At 35.4% G+C, this 27,756-nt stretch overlaps 2 protein-coding genes across 2 annotated transcripts in view; one reads left to right on the top strand and one right to left on the bottom strand.

The window, feature by feature from the left end:
• The window catches only part of LOC107757389 (membrane protein FAM159A-like), a 12,809-nt gene extending 5,995 nt beyond the window's left edge, over positions 1-6,814 (bottom strand). The window contains exons 1-2 of the mRNA XM_016574849.1: positions 6,455-6,814; positions 4,425-4,561 (exon numbers count right to left, since the gene is read on the bottom strand). Coding sequence (XP_016430335.1) covers positions 4,425-4,561; positions 6,455-6,636 — 319 coding nt within the window. The 5' untranslated portion in view covers positions 6,637-6,814. The remainder of the gene's footprint in view (positions 1-4,424; positions 4,562-6,454) is intronic.
• A 3,014-nt stretch (positions 6,815-9,828) lies between these two features.
• The window catches only part of slc1a7b (solute carrier family 1 member 7b), a gene marked incomplete at its 5' end in the record, with an annotated part of 64,526 nt that continues 46,598 nt past the window's right edge, over positions 9,829-27,756 (top strand). The window contains 2 exons of the mRNA XM_016574848.1: positions 9,829-9,912; positions 25,972-26,051. Of these exons, the coding sequence (XP_016430334.1) occupies positions 9,829-9,912; positions 25,972-26,051 (164 nt within the window). The remainder of the gene's footprint in view (positions 9,913-25,971; positions 26,052-27,756) is intronic.

Raw genomic sequence — 27,756 nt, 5'->3', positions numbered from 1 at the left:
CTGGGCCACTCAAGGACATTCACAGAGTTGTCTATAAGCCACTCTTGCTGTGTGCTTAGGGTCATTGTCCTGTTGGAAGGTGAACCTTCTGCTCAGTCTGAGGTTCTGAATGCTCTGGACTAGGTTTTCATTAAGGCTATCTCAATATTTTGGGGCATTGAGCTTTACTTCTACTCTGACGAGTCCCTCAGTCCCTGCTGCTGATAAACAGCCCCACAGCATGAGGCTGCTACCAGCACACTTTACTTTTGGGATGGTACTCTGCAGGTGCTGAGAAGAGCTGGTTTCCTTCAAACATGATGCTTGGAACGTGAACGAGCACCGATTTGCCTCCGATTTCAGGCATTTGTCGGCGATTTCGCAAAACCTGTCAGCGAGTGAAAAATCGGGCTAAAATCGTGCAGTGTGAACTCGGCATTATGTACATGTGATTTATTTATTTTTTAATACATTTGCAAAGATTTCAAACAATCTTTTTTCACGTTGTCATTATGGGGGTATTATTTGTATAATTTTGAGGAAAATAATTAATTTAATCCATTTTGGAATAAGGCTGTAACACAACAAAATGTGGAAAAAGTTAAGCGCTGTGAATACTTTCCAGATGCACTGTAATCTAAGCTTATGCAGTTCAGTTTTTGAGCAAACATTGACAAAATTATCCACAAATAATGTTGTTTTATAAATAAGCAATTTTTCGTAGTCCAGTCATTTTTTGACCAGAAACACCACAAGGTGGGGAAAAAAAATCCTCAGAAAGTACAAAAATTAAATGTATGTATGTATGTATTTTAATTAATGTATTTAAATTTATTTTTTTATTTCCTTCCTTTCCTCCAGGTCAAAATGACCAGAACACAACATGAGGGTTAATTGTCATGAATATAAATGTCACAATGCAAAAACAAAAAATAAAACAAAAATAACAATAATGTTATTTAATACATATTTTTATGCAAAATATGATTAAACTTTTCATTCGATTTTGGGTGAAATATGACCTGGACAAGTACAGTATCAGTGCATGCTACTGCAATCAATCAATCAGTAAATATATAAAGACAGAGAGAGAGAGAGAGAGTATATAAATTCTGCATATTACTCAAACTTGCATCATTACAAAAATATTTTTATTAGCAATGTTTTGGTTAATTGTTTTAGTTTATATTGTACTTTCATTCCACACAACTACGAATGATTTGGGTGCACAAGGCAGAAGATTTCTTAATGTTAAAATCCAAATATAGTAACTTCCTCCTCCTCTGAAACAACTTTTCCTTGCTGCTGATGCAACAGGTGAAGAAATGCATTGCAAATTCATTGCAAGTCTCATGGGGTTTATAAATCAAAGTAAAGGGTTGTTAATTCGCATGTCCTGTCTGAAAACCCCTCCAGCTGACCACATGAGTATTTAAAGTTCGATCTGGCACATAGACCTTTTCACTGTACTTACCGGTACATCAAGTCATCCATTCACCTGACAGAGAAACCTGGCTCACTGACAGACAACAGCCTGTTGAAAGATCTATAAAACCACCATTACTAATGCTTATTTGCCATTTGTCTGGTTATTGTTGCTATATCTTTAATAAAACGGCTCTAACATTGAACCAAGATGCAGCACATCCTACATGAGCCGTCAAGCCTTGAATCATATCAATAGCTTTGCTTTAAACTTTTTATGATTTGTGTCTGATGTATTGAAGGATCCTTAGATCCCCACATGCAAATTGTGTGTTGTGTTTTAAATTTTCATGTTTTTAATTCATTTATAATCATTTTATAATCATGATTTATTATTTGATTATTTTTATCATTTGATTATTTTTTATCATCTATCATTATATCATTTAAGTATTTTATTTGTTTATTCATTTATTATGTTATATTTTATATTTCTGATTTATTTTTCCTTGCTTATGCATTTTCATTGTAGTTCAATCTCATGCTTGTGGGGTTTCATGAACTGTTTTGTCTGTATAAATAAGAGATAGATAAGAGGGAATGTTTATGGAAACCCAAGGTTTATGGGATGATGTTGTGAATCAGTTTGATATATCATTACTTGCTGAATTTCTGTGCATCAGACGAAGTTTGAACATTGAGACATACAAATAAACTCTGTTACTTTTTATCATCATCACTTCGTCTCCTGCTTCTGCTCTTCTCTGGCTTTCCTCGGTCAACTTCTTGACTGACAGAAGACTGTTAAACACTCTTTTTGGGTATTTTTGGATACCAGACAAGACCTGCTGTTAACAGGGTTTGGGTATCGACAGCTCTGCTGACAAGTTGTTCTGTTACCGGACAAACTGAGATTTTCTAACAGGATCTGGTGTCCGGGGCTGGATCCTAATCATTATCTGGCGTGGAGACCCGATCTAACAGTATGAAAACATTTCTCACACAAAACACGCTATCAAACTGTCATGTCACCAGATAAGCGTCAATATGTTTCTTTATGCTGCTCAAACCTTGTAAAAGCATTACTAGAACATTTCCCATATGAAAACATATTGTCCTTCAGATCCAACACAAAAAGAGCTCAGGACTTTTGCTCTTTGTGCATCTTTAAGGCCACTGATGTGGACACAGGCCTGTTTGGTTTATTTCTTGACCCAATGAACCACATCTGAGCCTTATCCTTTGCAGGGTTTATGAAGGTAAAATTAAGACTTTACGAGCTTTTCTAAGACCAAGTAAAGATGAAGTGAGTTTATGATTAAAACAAGAACAAATATCTGCCAGTGGGGTCAGAACATTCAACTTAATTTAAAGGAAAAACAAGCTTTTTTAATGCCCCACTGACGGATATGTGTTCATGTTTCAAACAAAAATTCATACTTTTTCTCTGAAAACAAGACTTCATATCTTCATCTTCCATATCAAGTAAATTATATCTTGTATTAAGGATGTTTGGATATTTAAACTGGAAAATAAAACAAAAATACAGAGGAAATATTCATTTTTTCCCTGTTTATGCTTCTTGTAACTAGGACTTTCGGTTCAGATTTTAGACTTTTAAAAGCCTGAACTTGTGGAAGGGCAAAATAAAACATTTTTTAAAATGTCTTTGGGTTGCAAATTGGTGGTTTTTGTGATAAAGTATTGAAAAGAATCCATCTTAATTTTGCAGAAATGAACCACTGTTAATGACACAATCATCATTCTTTGTCTCTGTAGAATCTGCATTCAACAAACTCAATTTCTCTTGCAATGCATCCAAAACAGAAGAATGTAAATGCATTCTATGTTTTCTGAAGTGCAACTGAAGGGTCAACAACTTGAATAAGAAAGTGACGCAAACCACGCGTTCCAATTTTGGCAGCTTTTTTCTTGAGTTGTTACCTCCTGTTTATGCTTCTTGTAACTAGGACTTTCGGTTCAGATTTTAGACTTTTAAAAGCCTGAACTTGTGGAAGGGCAAAATAAAACATTTTTTAAAATGTCTTTGGGTTGCAAATTGGTGGTTTTTGTGATAAAGTATTGAAAAGAATCCATCTTAATTTTGCAGAAATGAACCACTGTTAATGACACAATCATCATTCTTTGTCTCTGTAGAATCTGCATTCAACAAACTCAATTTCTCTTGCAATGCATCCAAAACAGAAGAATGTAAAAGCATTCTATGTTTTCTGAAGTGCAACTGAAGGGTCAAACAACAACTTGAATAAGAAAGTGACGCAAACCACGCGTTCCAATTTTGGCAGCTTTTTTCTTGAATTGTTACCTAGCTACTGCTAGCACTCAGGGCGGCACTAACACTGATGATGCAATTGTACTATACAGTAGTTCAGAAAACAGCCAAGGGAAAAGAGCCTAAATCTACTGGCTTAAACAAGTTTTCATGAATGCTAACAACAGGCATAAGTTGAACTTTTACAGATCTCTAGTATAACTAATTCTGATTGCTCAGTTATGGCATTCTAGGGAAAATCATTTTGCATTATGACATAATAGAGTAATTTCTCAAACCTTTTATGTCTATTTATCTATTTATTTGCAGAGTAGATGCACAAACAGCAGGATTATTCCTTACATATTAACCCATTTATTTATTTTATTTCTGTTAATTGCATGTGACAGATGGATGTGTCTGGCTGTATTTTCCATGACTGTGCTGATTCATTTATGCACCTGAATATAATTGATTCATTCACAATACAATAAAAAACAATAAATACTCTGACAGAATTAATCTAAGTTAATAAGAAGAAGCAGTTGATGCATAAAGATTAATTCCACTGAGATTAATACCGCTACTAAAAGACTGTAAATGTCACTTGCCACATTATGCAATTAAACCACACTCTCATCAAATAGGCTGTAGCATGAGATTGAAGTCGTAAGCTTGTCTCAAGGACTTTCCTCTCAAGATGTTTTCACATATAGAAATTGTTCTTTTGATGAAGGTGTTTTCATACCTGGTGCTCGTAAAGGCAGTCCGTTGTCCAGCCCTCGAGGTTTAGTGGCGATGAACAGGTAGCAAAGCACACAAACGGTGATGATGAAGGCTAACAGCACCACAGCAGCTATAGACAAACCAACCAGGGCTCCCAAACTGAAGAACAGAGACAGAAAAAGATATAGATTAAACATTAAGATTAAACAGCTGCAAAGAAAACAAAATTTTATGAAAACAATTATACAAAGGCATTAGTACACTATTAGAGAAGGTTTATTTATAAACATTTGAGTAATTCTAAGAATGTAAAGTTGAATGTAAACAATCATGTTCAAAATTATTCAACTCCCAAAAGTCAAAATTGGTGCAGAGTCTTTTATTGTTTAAAACCACCAATAAACACTGCTTGGGGTGCTTAGAAGCTTCTGTATAGCTTCTGTCACTATAGCTTCTCTATAGCTTTTGTGAGAGCTCTGTTGACTTGTCATATTTGCTACTCCAATTCAGCACATGCATGGGCTAATTGTATGTATGTGTAACATCTCAAGCTAATTATGTTTTCTAATAGAGTTTCTAAAGGTTTTAACACCATTTTGTTCCCCACCATACAAGAAAGTGACTAAAACAGCAATGTTGAATCGGGGTTGAAAATTATGACATAGCTGTATTATTAAATATCTTATAACTCAAAAATATTACATTATATATTGACATTATCACATTTAATATGTCAGTAAAGTTTTAAAGATGCAATTTCTATAAAGTCCTGAACTTTCAAAATGCACACAAACGTGTACTTGCTCTTGATATACAATCACTGATGAACACCGCTTTGGTTTTAATGAGATAAAAAAAAAACTATACGAGTTTAGAACTACACATACACACACACACACACATATATATATTATTAGTCAGAAATGTATAGTCTTTAGTTACGAATTTGGCCACTAATGCAGAATAGAAAAGATATCTAGTAAAAATACAAATGTTTGTCTACACACACACACACACAAACACATTTGCATATTTCTGACTGCATAAAATCCATTATGTGATTAGAATAAAAGACTATCACTTGCAGTTATTTGGTTAGATGTTTTCCCACTTTCAAACAACTCCCTTCAAACATCCTTCTCCTCCCCCACAAAATCATGGGTTGAAAGCACAAACAACTTTGTTTTAGATTATTAAAGCATGCGTCACACTTCTGCATGCCTGATAACAAATTAAAAGCAGCTTTGAAAACAGCAAACGAGTTCTTACATGAATCAGTTAATGTTAATGAATGTTTCACATAAATTTGTGCATAAAAGGTTTCAGAGCAGCAGAGCATCACCTGCGGAGAAACTGCACTTAAAGAGCCACAGTGGGTCATTTAGACAACATGTAAAGAGACAACCTAAAAGTGCATCGCTCATTAAAGATGAAGAGTGTCATTTCTGCACCATCAGACCTTACATTTAGACCTTAGAACCATGGAAAACTTGCTGCCACAATGCTAAGGTGGTTGCAGTGAAGAACGTTTAACAATTATGGAATCTTTCCTTTGTGCAAAAGGTTCTTTATAGAGGAAAAAGCTTCTTTAGATTATTAAAAATGTTTTTCACACTAACAAAAAAAATGGTAACAGTGAAAGGTTTTTTGGGAACCCAAAAATGTTTCTTCTAGATCATCGCTGCAGAAACTTCCATTTGGAACCTTTATTTTTAAAAGTGTAGGTTATGGAACACAGCTTATGATTCTCATCACACTCTTTTAAAACTCTATAAAACTCCAAGAGGGTGGCATGAGCAACTCCTGTACTTTACAGAGTGCCCACAAGTAGATTCACACAATATCAGTTAGGCTACTCCTTCAAAAACTTTTAGTAAGCTGTCATTTTTACGTTTTTATGACGGTGACTAGAAAGTTGCCACCAACTGTAGCAACAATAGTAGCCTAATTTGTCGAAAACAACAGTTAGCCTGCTATATATACAGTAGAATAGCCGAATTGTTTTAAATTAGGGATTCATGACAAATGATACATAAAATATCGGTGTCGTACCTGAGCCACCACATATATCCATACTCATAAGGGAAAAAGCTGTTGGGATCGTCGCAGCAGTATTTGACGTCACTGAACCCGCAGCAGAAGATAGCGCGCGCGTCGTTGTCGGTCTTGGGGCACGTGAAGCCGCTGACAAACACGTTCTCCGTGCTGTAATATCCCGCGCAATCCGCGTTCATGCTGCCCACGACTCGAACCCTCAACCCGCCACCTGTTAAAGCCTGAAGACCCTTATCACATCCTCCGGAGCTTCATTAGTCAGCTGAGAGGTACAGTCCAGTGAGAGGAAACAGTGATGTGACGACTGCCAAACACTCACGAACATCTGAACGTGAGATGCTGAGAGCTTTATTTACGTTCTCTCTCTCTCTCTCTCTCTCTCTCTCTCTCTCTCTCTCTCTCTCACTTTCTCCCCTTTCCATCCCCTGTATGCTATATGTCCACAGAAAACCTTTTATCCATTAAATTAATTAAATTTAAAAAAATCAATAGCATTAAAAAAGTAAATTATATATAAATTAAGATGTCTGTACAGTATTTTTAACTGTTAATGTTGTGGTGTTTATGATACTATTATGAAATATTTACATATGAACATATTAGTACTTTACTTTTACTTTTACTTTTAGTCATTTAGCAGACGCTTTTATCCAAAGCGACTTACAAATAAGAAAAAGTAATTAAAACTAAAAGCTAAAACTCTATAAATACTATAACTCGCCTTCAGTGGACTATTCGTTACAATAATGAACTACATTGTCTGAACAAGCTGTGCTTTTGTTTTAGATGACTTAAAAAGAGTCTCCCTTGGGAAATCTAGAAGGCTAGTTAAGAAGTGGTTAATGCATAAATTCCTGATATACTGAGCTGTAATGCTCATCAAGGGTGGGCAAAGATTTGAATGAACTGAATTGGCCATGCACACAGAATGAGAGGAAGAGGAAATTACTGACCTGCACTTCAAAGAAACAGTCACACAACAGAGGAATTTTATTAGTCCAATGCCAGTTTTGTGACTAAGCTAAAATAATTACTACATTTAAACACTATATAGTGCCATTCCATTTTATATTAATTCCACATCCGTATAATGTCAATTCTGCATCTGCCTAATTCAATTCAAATTCAGTAGTTAGCCTTGTGTTGGATTAGTTCCTGAACCCATTTTTTCTCCCTTGTTGTGTCCTGTCACTCTTTTGTTGTCCTGAGGCAATGTGTAATGATCGTAGTGTTAAAAATGACCAGAAAAATGGGGTAATTTTGAGAATTTGTTTCCTACTCACCACTTTGTCCAGGCTAAGCCTCTTTTCTAGCGGAAGTATTAGCTTTGACGATGAACAATTGTGTCCAATCCCCATGTTGCAAACCTCCTCCTGTGGTGAGTTTCTTTTGAGTCACTATCCGTCATTCAAAATTCTCTGCTAGAATGACAGATAATACTTAATCTGTCATGGCTATTATTTCCCAAAAGCCAGACACATATTCAGACAGCATCAGCACAATTGAAAAATTACGGACCAAAACAGTTGGTGTTCCAGGCGGTGTCTCCAGGCGGTGAACCAAGTCTATTTTGGTCTCTAGATACTCTTTGGATTGAATCCCTATTTCAATATAAGTCAATGGAATTTACCAGTTTTCTCCACCAAGTCAAAGTCCTGTTCGTATCTGGAGCACAAACGGTGCATGTTAAGTTACACACCAAAGTTTAATACGTATGGTTTGGAGTTGAAAAATATATAAACAGAAACGTGATGTGCTACCATTCTAATAACAGAAACACTAACATAATTAATGAATGAGTGACTGTGCACACCAGCGGCTGGGCATCTGACTAATCTCTGCTCACAACATTTTTAGCTTTTGCTGTACTTTGGATCAAATAAATGCAGGCTTGGTGAGCAGAAGAGACTTCTTATAAACATTAAAAATCAAATAACCATTCAAAAACTGTTGACTGGTAGGTTATATAGATTACAGAAATGTTATATTGTAATGTTTATATATGTTATGTTTATATATATAAACATTTCTGTCCCCCTCACTTCTGAAATGATGGATACGCCCCTGATCTCACCCATAGACTTACTTCCGCATTGAAGAAAAAGGTGGATAGTACAATGACCTCCTACAGTATTTGTCAAAAGATCACGGCAATTTTGGTTTCTCAGTTCATGACTCACAATTTTGTCATTCTTGCAATTCAGAACCTTGAAATTCTGAATTGTTTTCAGAACTGTGAGGAAAAAAGTCAGAATTGTGGGATATAAACTTGCAATTGCGAGAAAGAAGTCATAACTGTGAGTTTATATCTTGCAATTCTGAGAAAAAAGTCAGAATTGAAGAATATAAACTTGCAATTCTGACTTCTTTCTCACAACTGCAAGTTTATATCCCACAATTCTTTTCAAGACTTTTCTTTACAAAGACTTTTCTAACAATCACGAATTTATATCTCACAATTTTGTCTTTGAGCTATAAAATCACAATTGCGAGTTTTAAATGTAAAAAAGACTGACTTATTTTTCTCAGAACTGCAAGTTTATATCGCAGTTGCTAAAAAATTGTGAGATGTACACTTGCAATTGTGAGCAAAAATGTAAGAATTGTGAGATTAAAAAGTCGCAATTACCTTTTTTTATTTTTACTCAGTGGCAGAAATGGGCTTCCAGTTACACCTTTCTCTTAGCATCACTTCCTCCCTCACAGGGGTTCAATGAAGGGTTTTAATGAAGCATCTGACAGGCGCGCATTACTCTAGCAGATTTCCTCCAGCTCGTGCTCCATTAAAAGCTCTTTATGTGTTCGCTCTCTGTAGCGACTGACCCAGTGCTTGTGCATCCTCTGAGAGTCATTGATGAGTAAGACAGCTGGAGAGCCACACTTGGCCTTCGGTGCTTTGGATTAATTGTGAATGAGGAGTGGAGATGTGTGTGGTGTGTTGGGATTATGTCATCTAACGCTCCTGTGATTCTCTGATCTCATACGAAAAAAAAAAAAATCACTGACTGTGCAGATTGTACACATTGCTTGTCATACATACATATATGTTATTTTGGTCTGGCATTTTGCTTCTTTTTTATTGATTTACACTACTGTTAAAAAGGTTGGTACAATTTTTTTATGTTTTTAATAAACAAAGAATAAGCTCTTCTGCTTACTTAAATCTTTATTTTATAAAAAAAAATACAGTAAAAATATTCATATTAAAATATAAAAGTAATATTGTGTAATATTTGTATACACAATTTAACATAATTGTTTTCTATTAGAATAAATGTTAAAATGTAATTTATTTTTATGATGCAAAGCTGAATTTTCAGCATCATTACTCCAGTCTTCAGTGTCACATGATCCTTCAGAAATTAGTCTAATATGAACTCATCCTCTCGGTGTTGGCCGTTGTTATCGGATGTCTGCTCGGCTTCTTTCTGCGCTCCAAAAACCTCTCGGAGCAGGTTAGTCTCCCTGTCGACCCCTTATAATGTACAACAATGAACGGTTGCAGTAGAAGCCACCAAAACAATGTAAAATTCTCCCCAAAAACCTCCCATAAAAGCCTCTCCTATCCCTCAGTATGGTCCAAACATCTCCTCATGGTCTTTTTTTATGACTTTTCAGTAGAAGCCTAAAATCAGGGCTTTTTTATGATTGTTGGTTGATCAATATGGGTTTTCAATTAAATTATCATGGTCTCATTTGTTCCAAGTGACCTTTAGGTTTCATTTTTTTTGGATGACTTTCTAGTAGAAGCCTAAAATCAGGGCTTTTTATGATTATTGGTTGATCAATATGGGTTTTTCGATTAAATTATTATGGTCTCATTGTGTTATTTGGTCCAAATGACTTGGGTTTCATTAAAATTATTTTATGATTATTGACTGATAAATATGGTTTTTAGATTGAACTATTATGGACTCATGGTCTCATTTAGTCCAAAGGATCTCTGGGGTTTCCTTTTTTTATTTTAATTTTTTTATTGGATGACCTTCCGGGAGAAGGCTAAAATCACTGATTTTTTTATGATTATTGGTTGGTCAATAAGGGCTTTTCCATTAAACCACTATGGTCTCATTTGGTCCAAATGACCTCTGGGTTTGCTTTTTATGAATGACGTCCCAGTGAAAACCCTAAAATCTGGACTTTTTTTATGATTATTGATTGATCAATGTGGGTTTTTCGATTAAACCATGACTCCACCCCAGTCTTTAATAATTTGGTTAAATGTTAGTCTTGGTTTTGAAACTTTTTTCCTGAATATCCCTTTTTATCAATCACAGTAATGCATTTGATTTCTCATTTAAACTGGTTGAAATTTTAAATGACATTAGGATTAATATTATGATACTGCATATTTTTGTATGTATTTTGTATTATTTTCCAGTACAAATAATTAAACATTCTTATATACAATTACTTAAGAAGCTAAATGAATTAAAAAAATTGTGACTTAATGAAAAATTGCCAGTGGGGTAAGAAAAATAAACTTAATTCAAAAGGAAAGCATGATTATTTTTCCCACTGACAGATATTTTGTCTTGTTTTAAGCATACATTTCCCGAATTTGTAAATATTTCTTAGAGATACATTTTTAGATACATACAGTATCTTCGTAATTTTACTTCTCAAGTAAATTCAGATTTAAGAATGATTAGATATTTGAACTGGAAAACATTTTTTTGCAGTGTGGTATTTTCTAGTTGAAGTAGACTGAAAGAACAGGCAAACAAAAGGTGTCGTTTCTCGCTTTTTCATTTCGTGTCCGCTTCGACTAAAACCTCCGATATGATTCTCAAATACACCTAAAAATAAAACCTCCACAGGCCATTTGCTGTGACGGCCGGGGATTACTGTCCAATCATACAAATGCTCTTAGTAATTGTACATTAAGCAAATGCTGCTTAGCCTTGCGGCATTTAAAGCAGGTCGGTAAATAAATTTAAAAAAATGTTAAAAAGGGGGTAAATAAAAGTGTGGCTTAGGAAAACAATGAAAATCAGTATGATACATTTAGTCTATGTCCGATAATGAAACATGTTCCATGACATATTGCTTGAAAGGGCCCCAAGCTTTATTAAACTGCTTAGATGAGCCTCTTATAGAATGTTTAATTTTCTCCAACTTCTCCAAAAAAGACGGCATCACGAATCCATTGTGTTGGAGTTGTGTTGGAGTTGGATAACATTTTCATTTTTTTTGTACCGACTTGGTACCGAAGTACCGGGTCTTTTGACAACACTAGACACGGTGTACAATTTTGCACTGCAGATGTCCATGTCTTGCACAGACTGAAGACTTGTTTATTCTATATAAGACTGATTCCCAGTCCTCATCTGAAATAAGTCGTCTACGTCGTCTAAGTCGTCTTCCCACAAAGCTTTTATTTGGGAAAGGGATGTATAGAGTGGGGCCAAAATTTTACAGTAAAGTGTCGATATAATGACTTTCCAACTCGGAGGGTCCTCCAATAAATGATCAAATGGAGAACATGCACAAAGTTACAAATCTGTAGGTAGCGGCTCCAATAAATAATCAAATGGAGAACATGCACAAAGTTACAAATTTGGAGATAGCGGGAAAAAAATTTTTTTTTAGGAATGTTAAACACATGTGCTGAAATGATTGATCTGTTTGTGTGTATAATTAATGGTGTCTTTTTATAAGCAAACAAACTGTTATTTGACATCAGTTTTTTCTCAGAGCCATTGGATATTTATGTATGTTTTCCTACAATACACATTCAACTTTGACTACACTGAAAAAAAAAATTCCGTAAAATTTACGGTAAACAAACGGCAGCTGTGTTTGCCGGAATTTTACCGTAAAAATATGAACTGAAATAATGCAATAAACATTAATTTAACAACATTAGATGTAATATACAACCCTAATGTACACAACTGATAAGAAAAAACCTAAGAAGAAACATAGTTATTTCAACAACAAACAAAAAAAAACATCAAATTTGAACTGTAACATAGGGAATTCTGGGAATGTCAATTTACGGTTATTCACTGTAAATTATATGGTATTTTCCACTTCCAAAATTACATGTAATGTCCAATACAGTTTTTCACCGTATATAGTAGGGGAATTTACCGTTAACCATTTAACAGGTTTTTACTGTAGCATTTTTACAGTCTTTTACCGTTAAATTCACTGTCATTTTTTACAGTGTAGATGCTTTGATAAATGCAAAACCCTACTGTCCTTCTCCTGGATAGATTTGCAAACTTATTTCACAAAGCCGTCTCACAATTCAAACGTTCACACTCCCACTTTTGTTGTTTGTGTTATGGAGAGCAGAAGCTGAGCGCTACATCTGTTGGAGTGGCTTTGTGTTTGTGTGTAAAGCTTGCATTGAGAAATTCTAAATGTGTCACAGATGATCACAAAAATGTGTGCATGTATACATAGTCTTCACCATGCTGGAAAATCTGGCCAAATCCAGTTGAAAGGAAACGGTGAATAAAAAAGATAATGTTATTTATTCCCATTTTCTTTCTTTCATGGAAATGATGAAAGTCAACGTCAAGTCATCAAGCAAAAATGATAAAAAAGCAGTTCATATAATTTGTGCACCATTTTCCATGTTCTTTTCAGAGTTGTATAAGGAAGAGATAGAAAATTGAAGCTGTTCACTGAAAGTCTGCTTAATGCGGCTCCTTGGAATATATGCATTGCATGGGGACATTCTGGGATGAATAATGGGGATGAATAATGGCTTGAATCACAGAGCAATCATGCAGACGTCTTCAGTGATACTTAAATGTTCTTTTTGTCATTTCTTGAGCTCAGCAATGCTCATTCATGTTCATTATATGGAAAAGCGCCATGCAAACAAGGAGGAAATAAAATTGCATTTTGTTTTCAACAGAAACTGAAAAACCATACAAGTTTGGAAAGTAATTTGAACTAATAGTATTAGCTGGTTTTTACATAGTTTCTAGCTGTTTGTATTGAAGATGTGATTTAAAATATACTTTAAATGTAATATCAAATAACTACAGTTAAAATTATAATGAGGTACTTTACATGTGCTTTACATGTGTGTGTTAGTCAACATGTGAAAATACGTGTACTTCTATACAAGACAACAAACAATTGTTAAAATGTGCAGAACTTTTCATCTGACATTATTACGACAGCACTTTTTAAAAGTGTACTTCATGTAAATTTAGTCTCTTTAAGTAAACCATTAATATATTATCTGCAAGTACAGTTTTTTTTTTTTAAATATACACTTTTAAGATCTGAAGTACATTACAAGTGCACATTCAGTACAATGAAGTGCACTTCTTTTCTTTGCAGTGAGATAAACTAGAGATACTACACAAAAATACACTAGATGGACAAAAATTACCAGATGATGGATAATTGTTTGATTTCTGATATTTTCGTACCTTGTGCATTTTGCTTCAACAGCTTTGTTGAAAACCCACTATGGCACTATTAAACACCTCTGTAATACCCTCAAAATATTACCTTTATTTGTGTGGCTCAACACCAAGACAGATTTGGGAGACTCTTTTGCATGCTTTGTTCAAAGAGAGAGTGCTATACTGGGACTGGACTCATATCTCAGTGTCAAAGCAGCTGAGCGTGAGCAGAAATGCAAACTCTCACTGAAGCTCAGCTGGATTCTGTTGCGTGTGTTTTTAAAATACTGGTATAAAATCAATCCTGCAGCACGTACGTGGTGTGCCTATGATGCCTATGAAGTGACTGGGAATATCTCACACATTCAGAAAGCCAGCAGGAGCTTTTGAAGGCTGCAGCTTGTGTGGCCCTAAATGAGATCCTTCTGCGATCCTGTTGTGTCCTTGAGCAAGACACTTGAAGGAGTGACATATGCAACTTTTTTTGTGGAGTTATACAATATATAGGAGCTGCCATGCTTCAAAAAGAACTTAAAGCACCTTAAAAGCATCATGGTCCATTTGGTGTGCTGTTCAAATAACTCAAAAATAACTTATTTTATCTCCGATAGGCAACATTTCTCATTTTCGTTTAGTTTAACTTTATATACTAAAATAACTAACCCAATGGAAGCCTGTTTCCGCCACACAATAATAATTATAAAAAAGGTAATTGTGCCATTTTATCTCACAATTCTGACTTTTTTTTCTCACAGTTCAGATATATAAACATGCTATTTTATTCTGTGGCGGAGACAGGCTTCCATAAAAAACTAAAATACAAATTAAAAATGAATAAAAACTATATAGACATTTAAAAAATTTTTTTTTACAAAATTAATACAACTTTAAAATGAAAACAGAAAATATAAAAATAAACAAGTACTTCAAAATGTTAATAAAAACTAAAGCATTTAGTTTAACTTGATGTACTAAATTAACTAAAACTGAAAAGAAAAGAAAAAATAAAATACAGACATATTTTGAAAAAAAAAAACTGACAAAAACACAACAAAATTACTAAAACTAAAATTAAAACAGAAAATACAGGAGAAAAAAAATCAAAATAATATACATTTAACAGTATCTTGATACTGATATTATTTATTTGATTTAGTTGATACTAAACTAGCACTGTTCTGAATGTCTGGAAGAATGAATGAGATTTGAGAGGATAGAAGGTAAGATTTCAGTCAATAACAAATTACATGTTAATTTGTTCCTCACACAAAGCTATTGTATAGCCTTGAAAACTTATAAGATGTAATACAAGTCTGCTTTATAGTGTTTTTTTGTACAAATACTAATGATGCTTATTTTAACTGTATTGTAATGAAAACCCAGAGAGAAAGAAAGTATTACATGTTTGCAAACAACATGAGGGTGAGTAAACGATGACAGAATTTTTATTTCGTGTGATTTACTCCTTTCAAGACGAGCTGTGTTTCCATATCTGCTTATCCTGAGGGCATCGCCGCACAGATAAAGTACAGATGTCATCACATATCCAGACAGAAAATATACAAAAGCCTGCAGGATATTTGAATACTCTATTATTATTATTATTATTATTTATTTTATTTTATTTTTTTTGCCATATCGGACACCAAGGCGTCAGTGTTGTGTAGATTACAGGAAACAAACTCAGAATTCATTAAAACATAAATTGATTCACACTCATGTTGTTTCTAGACCTGTATTACTCTTTTTACCCAGAGATGTTTTGAAGTACGCAGAATGCTCTTTTCCATGGAGCGACAGATGGTGAACGTGATTTCACCAAGGACAACACCCTTGTTGATCCTGGAACAACATTCGAATCAACCAATCAGAATTGAGGGATACATTTTCAGGAAATATCTGTTTTAGGCTTACAATCAGGGTTAGGTGCTTCTACACCCTTGTTAATCAGCTATCTTTTTCCACTGATTTTAGGAATAAATTATGGGTAGGGTTAGGTTTAGCAGTGGCGGCTCGTGGGTTTTAAAATAGAGGAGGCACACTAATTGTATTTGTCTGGGATCCCTGCCGATTATTATTATTATTTGCTTAACCACTTTAAAATGGCTTTTTGGTTGCTTTTAGTCAGAAAACGTAAATAAAACGACATACATACAGCAAGATAAAATAATTTCACTTACCAGGCCTATCACTTGAAGCAAACATCCATCCCTTTTTAAAAGGTATTACAACTGTGAAATTACAAACAAAAAATACACATTCTGAGACATGAACTGAAATGAATTGTGAATTTTATTAACATTAAATCTCAAAATTATGGGGAAGCTGTGCCTCCCCTGCCGAGCCGCCACTGAGGTTTAGGGGTAGGGATTAGGTTAAGTCAATATTTTTGGACAGTATAATGTTGATCCAGGAACATGTCTTGCTTGGCAAAATCACAGCGACTAACGACAGATAATGTCCACATCTGTCAGACTCTGAAAAAGGTTAATCATCCTATTTATCCATAGCTTTGTATCCAAAGTCATTATCAACTTAGAATTCAATCTGCTCATCATGCAGTGCTATTGTATGATTTCAGAAAACTTAGTGGGCTTTAAAATGAGTCCACTTCAAAGTTCTTTATTTGAGGAAATACATTCTTTGATTCAGGACAATATTACCTGATTAGCAGCTGATCTTCAGCTCAATTCCTCTGATGAGTAATTAGAGGACAATTTTTCCACTAGATGGCAGGATTCAAGCAGGTGTCCTGAGGTCTTGAGGAAGCACTTAAAGGGGTCATATGATGCGATTTCAATTTTTTCCTTTCTCTTTAGAGTGTTACAAGCTCTTGGTGCATAAAGAAGATCTGTAAAGTTGCAAAGACTAAAGTCTCAAATCCAAAGAGATATTCTTTATAAAAGTTAAGAGTCAGCCACGCCTACCTAAAACGACTCGTTCTAACACGCCCCCACATACCTACGTCACGATGTGGGAAGATTTGCATAACGCCGCCCAAATGTTCACGCAAAGAAAGAAGGCGTAACTTTTATTCTCGCTGTAGTATTGTTGCCGCCGCCGCCACGTTACGGGACGTAACATTTCCGTCACACGCTTGAGGAATTCAGCCAATCACAACGCACTGGATAGCTGGCCAATCAGAGCACACCTCGCTTTTCAGACCGATGAGCTTTGTAAAAATCAACGCGTTTCAGAAAGGCGGGACATAGAGGAGAAACAATAATGTACAGTATGTGGAAAATAATGTGTTTTTTGAACCTTAAACCACACAAAAACACAACGCATTGGATAGCGATAGGATGTTCAGAAAATAGGGGCATAGAGGAGAAACAATAATGTACAGTATGTGGAAAATAATGTGTTTTTTGAACCTTAAACCGCATAAACACAATTCATTACACCAAATACACCAAATAATGTTCTTTTTAGCAGCATCATATGACCCCTTTAATGGGAAAACTGCGACGTTTGTACTCTGAAATTAGAGTGTTCACCATGATGTTAGTATTTTAACTGAACTATACAGTAAGTCAGATCCACCTAAAATATACAGATAGATAGATAGATAGATAGATAGATAGAGTTAATGAAATGCTTGAAATACTGTAATAAATGACAGTGCCAGATGTTACAAAGACCAAATTTTCTTGTAAATTGTTGCTTTTTTTTCATGCTAGCCTTTAGTGTAGACGAGTCGGTTTGACCTCAGTTCCGTTAACGATTCTCGCACGTTCTTCCAGCGATTCGGACAAAATACTCAGACTGGGTTTCTTGTGAGAATTATTTAACAGGGTCAGAAAAAAACAATATTGAATCTACATCGCGAAACAGACAACGCGACCAGTGTTCGATTACAGAACGGAATTAGTCCCGTTAGCGGTTCATTTTAGTGAATCAAAACATACAACGCGACCATAGTTATTCATTATAAGGCTACTAAAAAAGAATCGTTAATGCAACTGTTAAGGAGCCTGAACAGTTACAAGGAACAAGAAACTAAACATATACCAAATAAATTCAGAAAACAGTCATAGACTCTTGTGAAATTTTAAAGGTACCAGTATAGGCTGCTGCAGGTCAACAATGTGAACTGAGTGAAATTCATTAGTTTGACCCGCAGAGGTTCTGCATTAGTCTGAATGAGGCTCTGCAGTGATGGTTCAGATGTTCAGTGTTCAGGCTCCATGAGATTTTGCTCTTAAACATCTACTAATATGTTCTGCTTAGCAAGAATACTGGAGCACTCATGCCTAAATTGCTTTTTAGAGTCTGACCAAGAAACACTGTGCTCTAAAACTTGCATGGAGTGGCTTTTAAAGCACAGCAGACTGCTAGAAGGACATGTTCTTCTTTTGCTCTGTAAACATCCCATAATTTATGGAGAAACCAAAAGTTAAGATTATTCATAATGATTAATATTTTCAAATTAGTAAAATGATTAATTTATTTGGCATCAATGCAATGTGCTTTCCTTGTCTACTCTAAGACTAGTAGAAAGAAAACATCCAAAATGCACATTTAAATGTTATTACACTATCTATTCGCATCTGTAGATTTCAATTACAATACATATCTTTAAAAGCAGTGAATTTTTTTCTCATGCATTGAGCCAGAAATGTCCACTTCAGTAGTACTTACAGTGGTGGCCAAAATTACCTGCAAAGCTACAGTACAGTTAAAAGTTTTAGGCACTTGTGTAAAAATGCTGTAAAATGAGGATGCTGTCAAAAATATTGTCATAAATAGAAATTAAATTAAATAATAAATACTATTATTAAATCAACATTTGGTGTGACCATCATTTGCGTTAAAGCAGCTTTTGCCCTCGGTGCACTTGCACACAGTTTTTCAGGTAGCTTTGCAGGTAGGTTTCTTGAAGCATCTTGGAGATGCTGCCACAGTTCTTCTGGATTGAGTCTGTCTCAGTTTGTTCTGTTTCTTCATGTCATTCCACACAGACTGATGATGATCAGATCAGATCTCTGTGTGGAGCACTGGCTGTTGTCAGACAAAAATCTCACTGGATTATTACAATTAATGGCAAAATGAATGTTTGGAAATGTAAACATATTTCCTACTGACACACTACTGCAAAATATAGAAATAACTGACTTAAAACTATTTTTAGCTGGTGAAAATACTAGTGTTCTAATCATTTTGGCCACCACTGAATATATACCAAATAATATTTTATTATTAAAAAATATGGTGAAAATAATATATATTTTTTCTGTCTGTTGACTGTAAACCCCATACATATGTTCTGATTTATTGGAATGATGAAACGAGATGACCAAAATCTTCCAAATCCAAAGTCTTAACTTGATGATAAAAACATCACAATAATCCACAAGTAATCCACACCACTCCAGTCCATCAGTTAACATCTTGAAGTGAAAAGCTGTGTGTTTATAAGAAACAAATCCATCATTAAGATGTTTTTAACTTCAAACTTTCACTTCCTGCTAAAATACAAGTTCATAACCCATAAAAACGCTTCCTCCAGTGAAGAAGTCTATCCCCTGTTATTATCTCACATCAAAATACTCCCACATATTTGTTCAGATCTGTTTTGAACTGTTTTGGCTTGTAATCGGTGCTTGATCTGTGCAGATTTCTCTCCTGATTCAGACAAGATGATTCAGGCCGATGAGCTTTGTAAAAATCGACGTGTTTCAGAAAGGCGGGGCATATAGGAGAAACATGTATGTACAGTATGTGGAAAATAATGTGTTTTTTGAACCTTAAACTGCATAAACACATTTCATTACACCAAATACACAAAATAATGTTCTTTTTAGCAACATCATATGACCCCTTTAACATTTGTCATTTGTAAACAAACATAAATTTGATAATGTGATGACTTTTTACATATTTTCTTTTTCATCCAGGCAACAGAAAAAAATTTATTACCCCAACAACAGTAATAGTTTTTTCAGTTGCTGTGACAAGAATTTTTCTATTAGGAAAATAAAACAATCAGCATTGCATGAACAAACAATTTTACATTGACTAAGCAAAGTATCTTTACTGAGCAGAACTAAAAAACTATTGTTGAGAGAACTCAAAAGTCTTACTGCATCAAGTTGCCTTATTTTTTTAAGTTTTCTCAACAATTAATTTTTTTACAGTGCTGTAGAAAGAATTTTATGGATGTAATGTAGCAACAGTTTGAAGTAAAAAAAAGCATCTTAATGATGAATTTGTTTCCTACAAACATGCAGCTTTTTATTTCACAAAACATTAATTGATGGACTGGAGTGGTGTGGATTACTTGTGGATTATTGTGATGTTTTTATCAGCTGTTTGGACTTTCATTCTGACGGCACCCATTCACTGCAGAGGATCCATTGGTGAGCAAGTGATGTAATACTACATCACTACATATTTCTCCAAATCTGTTACAATTAAGAAACAAACTCATTTACATCTTGAACAGTCTGTGGGTGAGGACATTTTTAGCAAATTTTCATTTTTTGGGTGAACCATTCTTTTAATGTACTGTGATTAATCAACCGGAAAAAGTCTAGTAACATCTATTAGTTTATATTCACCTTTAGTGTCGCTAGGCAGTTTGTATCTTATAAATTTCAGCATCTTGCATGATGCATTTGTATTGTTGTTTGGTATGCGCGCCCAGCCCTACTAGTGTTCCTTGTTACACTTTAGGCACATGGCACATCCAGCCTCTGCTATCACACACAGATGAGCCACTTATGCATAAATCAATGGCTAATTTTTAAACAACTGCTTTGTAATTCTTCTCAGAGTGAAGGAACAAAGGCATATCATTATAATTCTACAGCAAAAATTGAGCATTAAAAAACATAGCATGAGATGTTCTTAAAGGAATAATGGCAATCATTGTTGTATTGTAAATTATGGGTCTGTACATCTTGCAACATGAGAAAAAAACACAAAACTACAGTAAAAGCTGCAGTGAATTGGCTCCCACTAATTAAAATTTTCTAATCCATTCAGGCAGGAAGATAAATTTGTTTTTAATGTTGCAACAAGCAGATAGTAAAGTTTTGAATGAGATAATATGCCATGTTCCTTCCCAGAAGCTCCTCTTCAGAAATGATATGTAATCTGTAAGGAGAAATTACATTAAAAAGGTTCAGAGTAATTTCAGTCTTTTGTACCGGAGCGAGGTCATTTTGATATTTCTTTACAGCACACTGTGACATACAATTATTTTTTTTGTTTCTGAGAATAACACTAGAGATGCACTGATCGACCGGCCAGGGACTAGAATTAGCCGATTTTCCACGTGATCGGCCCGGACCGGCCAGTCAGTCTGCCGATTCCAGTGTTGTCCGCGGTTTTCCTGCGGAATTGGACTACTTTAACACTGTTGCTGTGGGTTGTTTTTCATGTCCACAGGTTGAAGCGACCCCAATAACGTGATATTTATTTATCCCCTGGAATGCAAATTTTACCAGGGGAATCCCACCAAAAAACATGTATTTTAGCCCCCGGAACGCGATTTTTAATGGGGGACCCCTCGAAATGCGATTGGGCTAGTTTTGAGTAGCAATCGGAGGTATTTGTTGTGAAAACCTGGCAACCCTGGCCAATTCCGAGCTGGTCTGTTTTGACGTCACACTTACGCACATCTGCATGCATGGAAGTATGTCATCGGCATGGAAGTTCTTCATCGTGAGCAAAGAAGACACAAAATTCTCAATTTGTAATACATGTAGGGCCAAAGTAAATCGTGGGGGAACCACAGGGCTCGATTTACGCTTGTCTGGGGCAAGTAGAGAGAGAATTTTACTTGCCCAACTGGCCAAGAAGCCTGATTAAAACGTCAATAAAAATAAGGAAGCACTAAAACTTGGCCACCAAAAAATTTTTGCGCGACAATGATTCTGATTTTATTGCATTTTGTGTAAACGGAGACTGATAATGTATTGATGTCGTGTCAGATGAGTGAGTGTGTCAGGCCCGGTTCTACGGGGGTGCTAGAGGGTGCTAAGCAACCTCAAACAAAATCAATAGCACCCTCAGTTAAAGCTGTAATAATGGCATTTCATTGCAAATTTGGCAAACTATCCAGTGCGTTATGGTTTGCACTTTGGAGATCGGTTTCTATTTCAATGTGTTTTGGCAGCATTGAGCAATGTAGCCAATCACAGACATATCTGTTGATTTCTCGAATGCAACAGCCAATCAGAGGCATTTCAGTTAGAATCCACGCTCAAATCGCTGGAGTTTTTGTTCAGGTGTTGTGTTCAGCACGAATCATCTCATTATGACAGTGTAGACCCAATGTAAATAAGAGATTCATTGTGCTGCTAGAAAACATCATTGATTATAACGTAACTTTGTGAGATTGCGATGAACTAAGATTAGTGAGAGCTTTTTAGTGATTATAAACAGAGCGCTCTTTGCGCCATAGCAATGGACGCCGACCGTTTTTTCTGGCGTTTAACTAGCAAAAGGTGATTCGGACACGCCCTAAGCGCACCTGCGTCATGCGCTTCAGACCATGTGCTTAGATTGTTAAAATAGGGCCCCATGTCTACACCGAACGCGAGTGGTGCGGCGCGACATGGCAAAATACAATAGAGCCCATTATAATCAGTGACGGTGTCTACACTGGATGTGGCGCGGTGCGACATGACAAATCCCTGACAGTAAACAGCAGCGTGAATGCGCGAAACGGAGGGGTAGGGGTAAGTGTTGGGGTAAGGGGTAGAAATCGGATTGAGCCTTAGTAACCCATTTACTTGTCTCGTTTCTGAATGAATCAGCCGTTTGAATGAATGGGTTGAATGAATGACTAAATGACTCACTCATTAAAACAGTCATTTGCCTCCACCTACTGGTGGTTTTGTTTCATATTTAAAAGTATCATTGCATTTTCCCCAACATTTCTTATTTGTATGTTCAAAAATATTGAAAACATTCATTTTATAAAATGATTTATGCAAATACATCTAATGCCACTTCAGAAGCAGCTTCTGTGTTTCCTGCAGTGGAAAGATGGAGTTTGTTGATACAGATTTAATTTGAATGGTAACAACTCTACAGTTTCTTTTTATTCTGAATTAATTGAAACAATGTGAAAATTTAATGTGAAAGATGACACATTTAATAAGGTTAGGGGGAAACAATGTCCATTTATAAACATAGTGGGAAATGATTTATTAATTAAATTAATTTTGTTATATACATATTTAAAATTATCATTGCATTTTCCCCAACATTTCTTATTTGTATGTTCAAAAATATTGAAAACATTCATTTTATAAAATGATTTATGCAAATACATCTAATGCCACTTCAGAAGCAGCTTCTGTGTTTCCTGCAGTGGAAAGATGGAGTTTGTTGATACAGATTTAATTTGAATGGTAACAACTCTACAGTTTCTTTTTATTCTGAATTAATTGAAACAATGTGAAAATTTAATGTGAAAGATGACACATTTAATAAGGTTAGGGGGAAACAATGTCCATTTATAAACATAGTGGGAAATGACATCTGTTTTGTTATATAAAGCAACTCATTTCCAGTTAATTGTAATTTCTACATCTTTCTAGTCACAGAGCACTTTACTTTGAGAGTTGTTTAAATGAAAGAACACCTGTAACTTAGTCTAGATTGAATGAATGATGCATTTAAAAAATAATCCAAAGGGGGCACCCGGATGCCCAGCAACAGCAACGTAGTTTTCCCCAGGAGTCTCCCATCCAGGTACTGACCAGGCTCAACCCTGCTTAGCTTCAGTCTTGGGCTGCAGGGTGATATAGCTGTGGCCATTGGTGGAATTGTAATGTTTAATGATTTATTTTATTATGTAAATATTTTTTGCATTGAAAAAATGTGTATGTTTTTGTTTGTACTGTATATGCTGTCAATTATAGTCAATTATAATATGCATTTCTTCCCCGATATATTTTTTTATCCTCACCCATGCCATCTTTATGGCATGTAGATCTAAAAAATGCAAAAAATACCACACAAATTGGTGCAACAGCCTTCAAGACTAAATTGATTCTTTAAAGAGGACAAGTTGTGATGTGGAGGGACATTGTATTTTTGCACTTAAATTGGAATCGAATAGAAATCTAATTTGCATACATGAAACAATATATGTATCTAACAGACCAATTCTGTAAGACAAATAATTGCTTTCAAATGCAAAATTATATTATATTAACTTTTTTTTGCATTGATTAAGTCCATTCCCTTTCCACTATTTTCCAGTTTGTGCCTGTATGCATATTTGCACTTAAATCTTTGTGTGAATGTATGCATGACAATTATTTTGACATTTAGATATTTAAATATATGCATATTTATCAGCAAGCACTCATCCAAACAGAATTTAAAATAGTCTGAAATATTTTTATAATTGTGTACGAGTCTGTGTGAGCAGTCTATGGAGTGCTGCTGTGAGTTTTAAGGTGATTCATTTCTCGGCTCTGGCAGTCCTCTGCTCTCGTAGCACGACACAAAACCAGCAGAGCTTAAAGCAAAGAGGCTTTCTCAGAGTTCTGACCGCAGACCAAGCATCCAACCACGGAGAGAGAGAGATTTGGGCGTTATCACCGGGCAGTTTCTTTAGTTTCGGACTGCGGTCACTGCTAAGGGCAGATGACGGGAAACTCAATAAGATCTGCTGATTCCTGCGGGTTTCTGAAGTTAATCTTCTTGTTGTGTTCAGAAACTGGATACCACATTGGTTTCCATGCAATTTGGCACTATAAAAAACAACAACAAAAAAAACAGATTCATATAAAAACAGAAAACCTTGATTGTAGCTTGTCAAAGACTAAAAAATATAAAACATGTCAGCAAATTAGTACTTCCTATCTATTTATTTATATTATGTTAGGGCTCAATTTATTTTTGTTCATAATTAGCAGCAGACACAAAATACAAAAAATACAAAATACGACTAAAAAACAAACACAGAGTTGTTTTTGTTTCAAAAAGGACTTAAAATGTCTTAATTTACCCTGCACAAAAAAATAATATCTTCCTCAGTATTTTGTCTTGTTTTCCAGTAGAAATATTGCAATATAACAACCTTAAATCAAGATACATTTACTTGAGAAGCAAAGTGAAGATACGAAGTCTTGTTTTCTACAAAATTGAACAATATTATGTGAGCTTATACTTAAAACAAGAACAAATATCTGTCAATGGGATCAGAAAAATAAACTTGTTTTCCCTTTGAAAATAATGTTACATTTTTCTAAACCCATTGGCAGATATTTGTTGTGTTTTAATCTGGAATTTCTTTGTGTCCCCTAACACATTTTCTTTACTGTCTTAAAGGTCTTAAAAAACCTTAAATTTACTTTTACAAAACCTGTCTCTAGCATTATTTCTACATATAAATATGTATTGCTTTTTTGCACATCCTCAGCCTTTTTTACATCTGGTTAGGGTGAAATGATGTGTCTCTTGTGAGGGTGAAATGTGTATCAGTGCTGAAACACTCCAGTAAATCAGATCCAAAAAAAAAACTTTGACACAAAAACTTTTTTTTTTTGGATGATAATAAATCAGAAGATGAGTCTTCAATTTCCAGTAAACTAAAACAAGGCCTACATTTTATAATTTCTCATGCATTTCATATTTTAGTGTTTGAAAAGCAACAAATGTTTTTTTGTTTTTTTTACTTCAGTCTTTGCTGTTTTTCAAATAGCTGATTTTGGCACCCTAAATGAGAACTAATAAGAAATAAACAGTTTAAGCAGTATTCAAACAGTTTGAAAATGGAGTGTGGGTCAAACTGACCTCAACACAACAGAAGAGCGGTCTGATTAGACTATTTGTGCCATAGGACATAATGTCTTAGTTGTGTGGAAAACTTGCTGTTTTTTTTGTTTTTTTTTATAATTTCTGGAAGTCAAAACCTCAGCACTATGTCTGGCAGCCATTTCATTTCTATCTTAAAACAAGTCTTGATCACTGAACTGACCTGTTGGGCAACTTTACACCAAAGAAAGCCTGAGGGCTTTTACAAAATCATCTTCCCCAGAAAACTGGTAAAGAGGCCTAAAGGCCAAATCCATATAAAAAATTATCTCATGTTAATTTTCAACATTTCTCTCTTTGAAAGTTGTGACTGGTCAGTGTTTTGTTGATTGCTGTGTCTCTTTTCTACTCTAGGAAGTGAAATACTTCCAGTTTCCTGGAGAGCTGCTGATGAGGATGTTGAAGATGTTGATTTTGCCTCTGGTCGTGTCCAGGTAAGACTTGATATTGCTCTTGATGGATAACAAGCTGATTTTATGTCTGTAGAATTTTCATTCTCTGCTTGTTTAAAATACTGTTCAAAAGTTTGGGGTCTGTAAGATTTTTTTAAATGTTTTAGAAATTAGCATCTTATGCTCATCAAGGCTGGATTTACTTGATTAAAAATATAGTAAAAACAGTAATATTGTGAAATATTTTTTACACATTAAAATAACTGTTTTCTATTGCAATATGTTGTAAAATGTAATTTATTCCTGTGATGCAAAGCTGCATTTTCAGTATTATTACTCCAGTCTTCAGTGTCACATGATCCTTCAGAAATCATTCTAATATGCTTATTTGCTGTTCAAGAAACATTTATTACAAAAAAAAATCAATGTTGAAATGACACGGTCCATTTCTCCGCAGCTGGGGCGGAGGAGAGGGCTGAGGCGTAGGAGGACGCTGGAGAAGGTGGCTGACGCCTTGAAGGCGAAGGTGATGGCGTGCCTCGGTGCCTGGAGGTATGCGCGACGGTGACGCGGGAGGGCCGGCGGCCCCGAGTTGCAGCCGCGGGCTCAATTATGGTGTCCTGCGGAGCGCTGGTGTGCTGGACGGCGACTGTAGACGCCGGAGGACCTGTGGTGTCAAACTCATTGTCGTCCGGGAAAAGTTCGATATCTGACATTGCGGCGATTGGATGTGCCAATGCTAAAGACAGGAGATAATGGAGGTAAGGCTGCTTTGATTATTTATAGAGGTTCTCTCTTGTGCTGATTGGATAGATGGTGTAATTACTGATGATGAACTGGCCGTGTTAATTATCTGCGCGCGCTCCTCCCGAAACTTGTTAATAAAACATCACTTATTACAAAAAAAAATCAATGTTGAAAACAGTTGGCCTGCTTCATACATTTTTGTAGAAAAAGTGATAGTATTTTTTAAGATCTTTGATGACTAAAATGTTTAAAAGGACAGCATTTATTTGAATTAGAAACATTATAGATGTCACTTTTGATCAACCTCAGCCACCTAAACTAACTTGAACCTCCTAGAAACCATGTTCCAAACATTTCATGGTTTTAGCTGGATTTCCAGAAGTTATTAATATAAATGGCAGCTTTCATCATGAATAGTAACAAACCCAGCAGTCCTGGCTTCATCTCAGATGCCTGCCATCAAACTCGTTTTAATAAACCAATTTCAACGTCATTAAAGAAATTGGCCCAGCTGTGCTAAATAAAGAGCTTCTCTTGATTTAGTCATGTGAATCATGCTACACATGTGCATGTGCACTGAAATGATCTGCCATCTTACTAGAAAAACATGAGCAACCTGATCTGACAAATCAAGCCCCAAATAAACAACGTACCACACTAAACAAAGCCAAAATAATAAACCCCTGGTTTCTGTGCATTGGTTTTAGTGCAATATGGCTGCCCGTGTTAGGAAACTTTGAATGCAAAAGATCTTAGAAGAAAAGATGGAAAAGGAATATTTGGGGCCCTATCATACACCAGGCGCAACGCAAGTGTTTTTTGCTCGTTTCGGCCCGACGCAGTTATCATTTTCACGTCCTGCGCCACGTTGTTTATTTATGTTTTATTGGGGGAGTGAATGTACAGCGCTCTCTCCCACCTTCAATACCACGACTGAGGTGCCCTTGAGCAAGGCACCGAACCCCCAACTTCTCCCCGGGCGCCGCAGCAAAAAAAAAAA

This window comes from Sinocyclocheilus rhinocerous, unplaced genomic scaffold (assembly GCF_001515625.1).
Source record: "Sinocyclocheilus rhinocerous isolate Xijiao unplaced genomic scaffold, SAMN03320098_v1.1 scaffold3248, whole genome shotgun sequence".
NCBI classification, from domain to species: Eukaryota; Metazoa; Chordata; class Actinopteri; order Cypriniformes; family Cyprinidae; genus Sinocyclocheilus; species Sinocyclocheilus rhinocerous.
The sequence above is the reverse complement of the archived record's forward strand: the minus strand, read 5'-3'. Positions and strand labels throughout refer to the sequence as shown.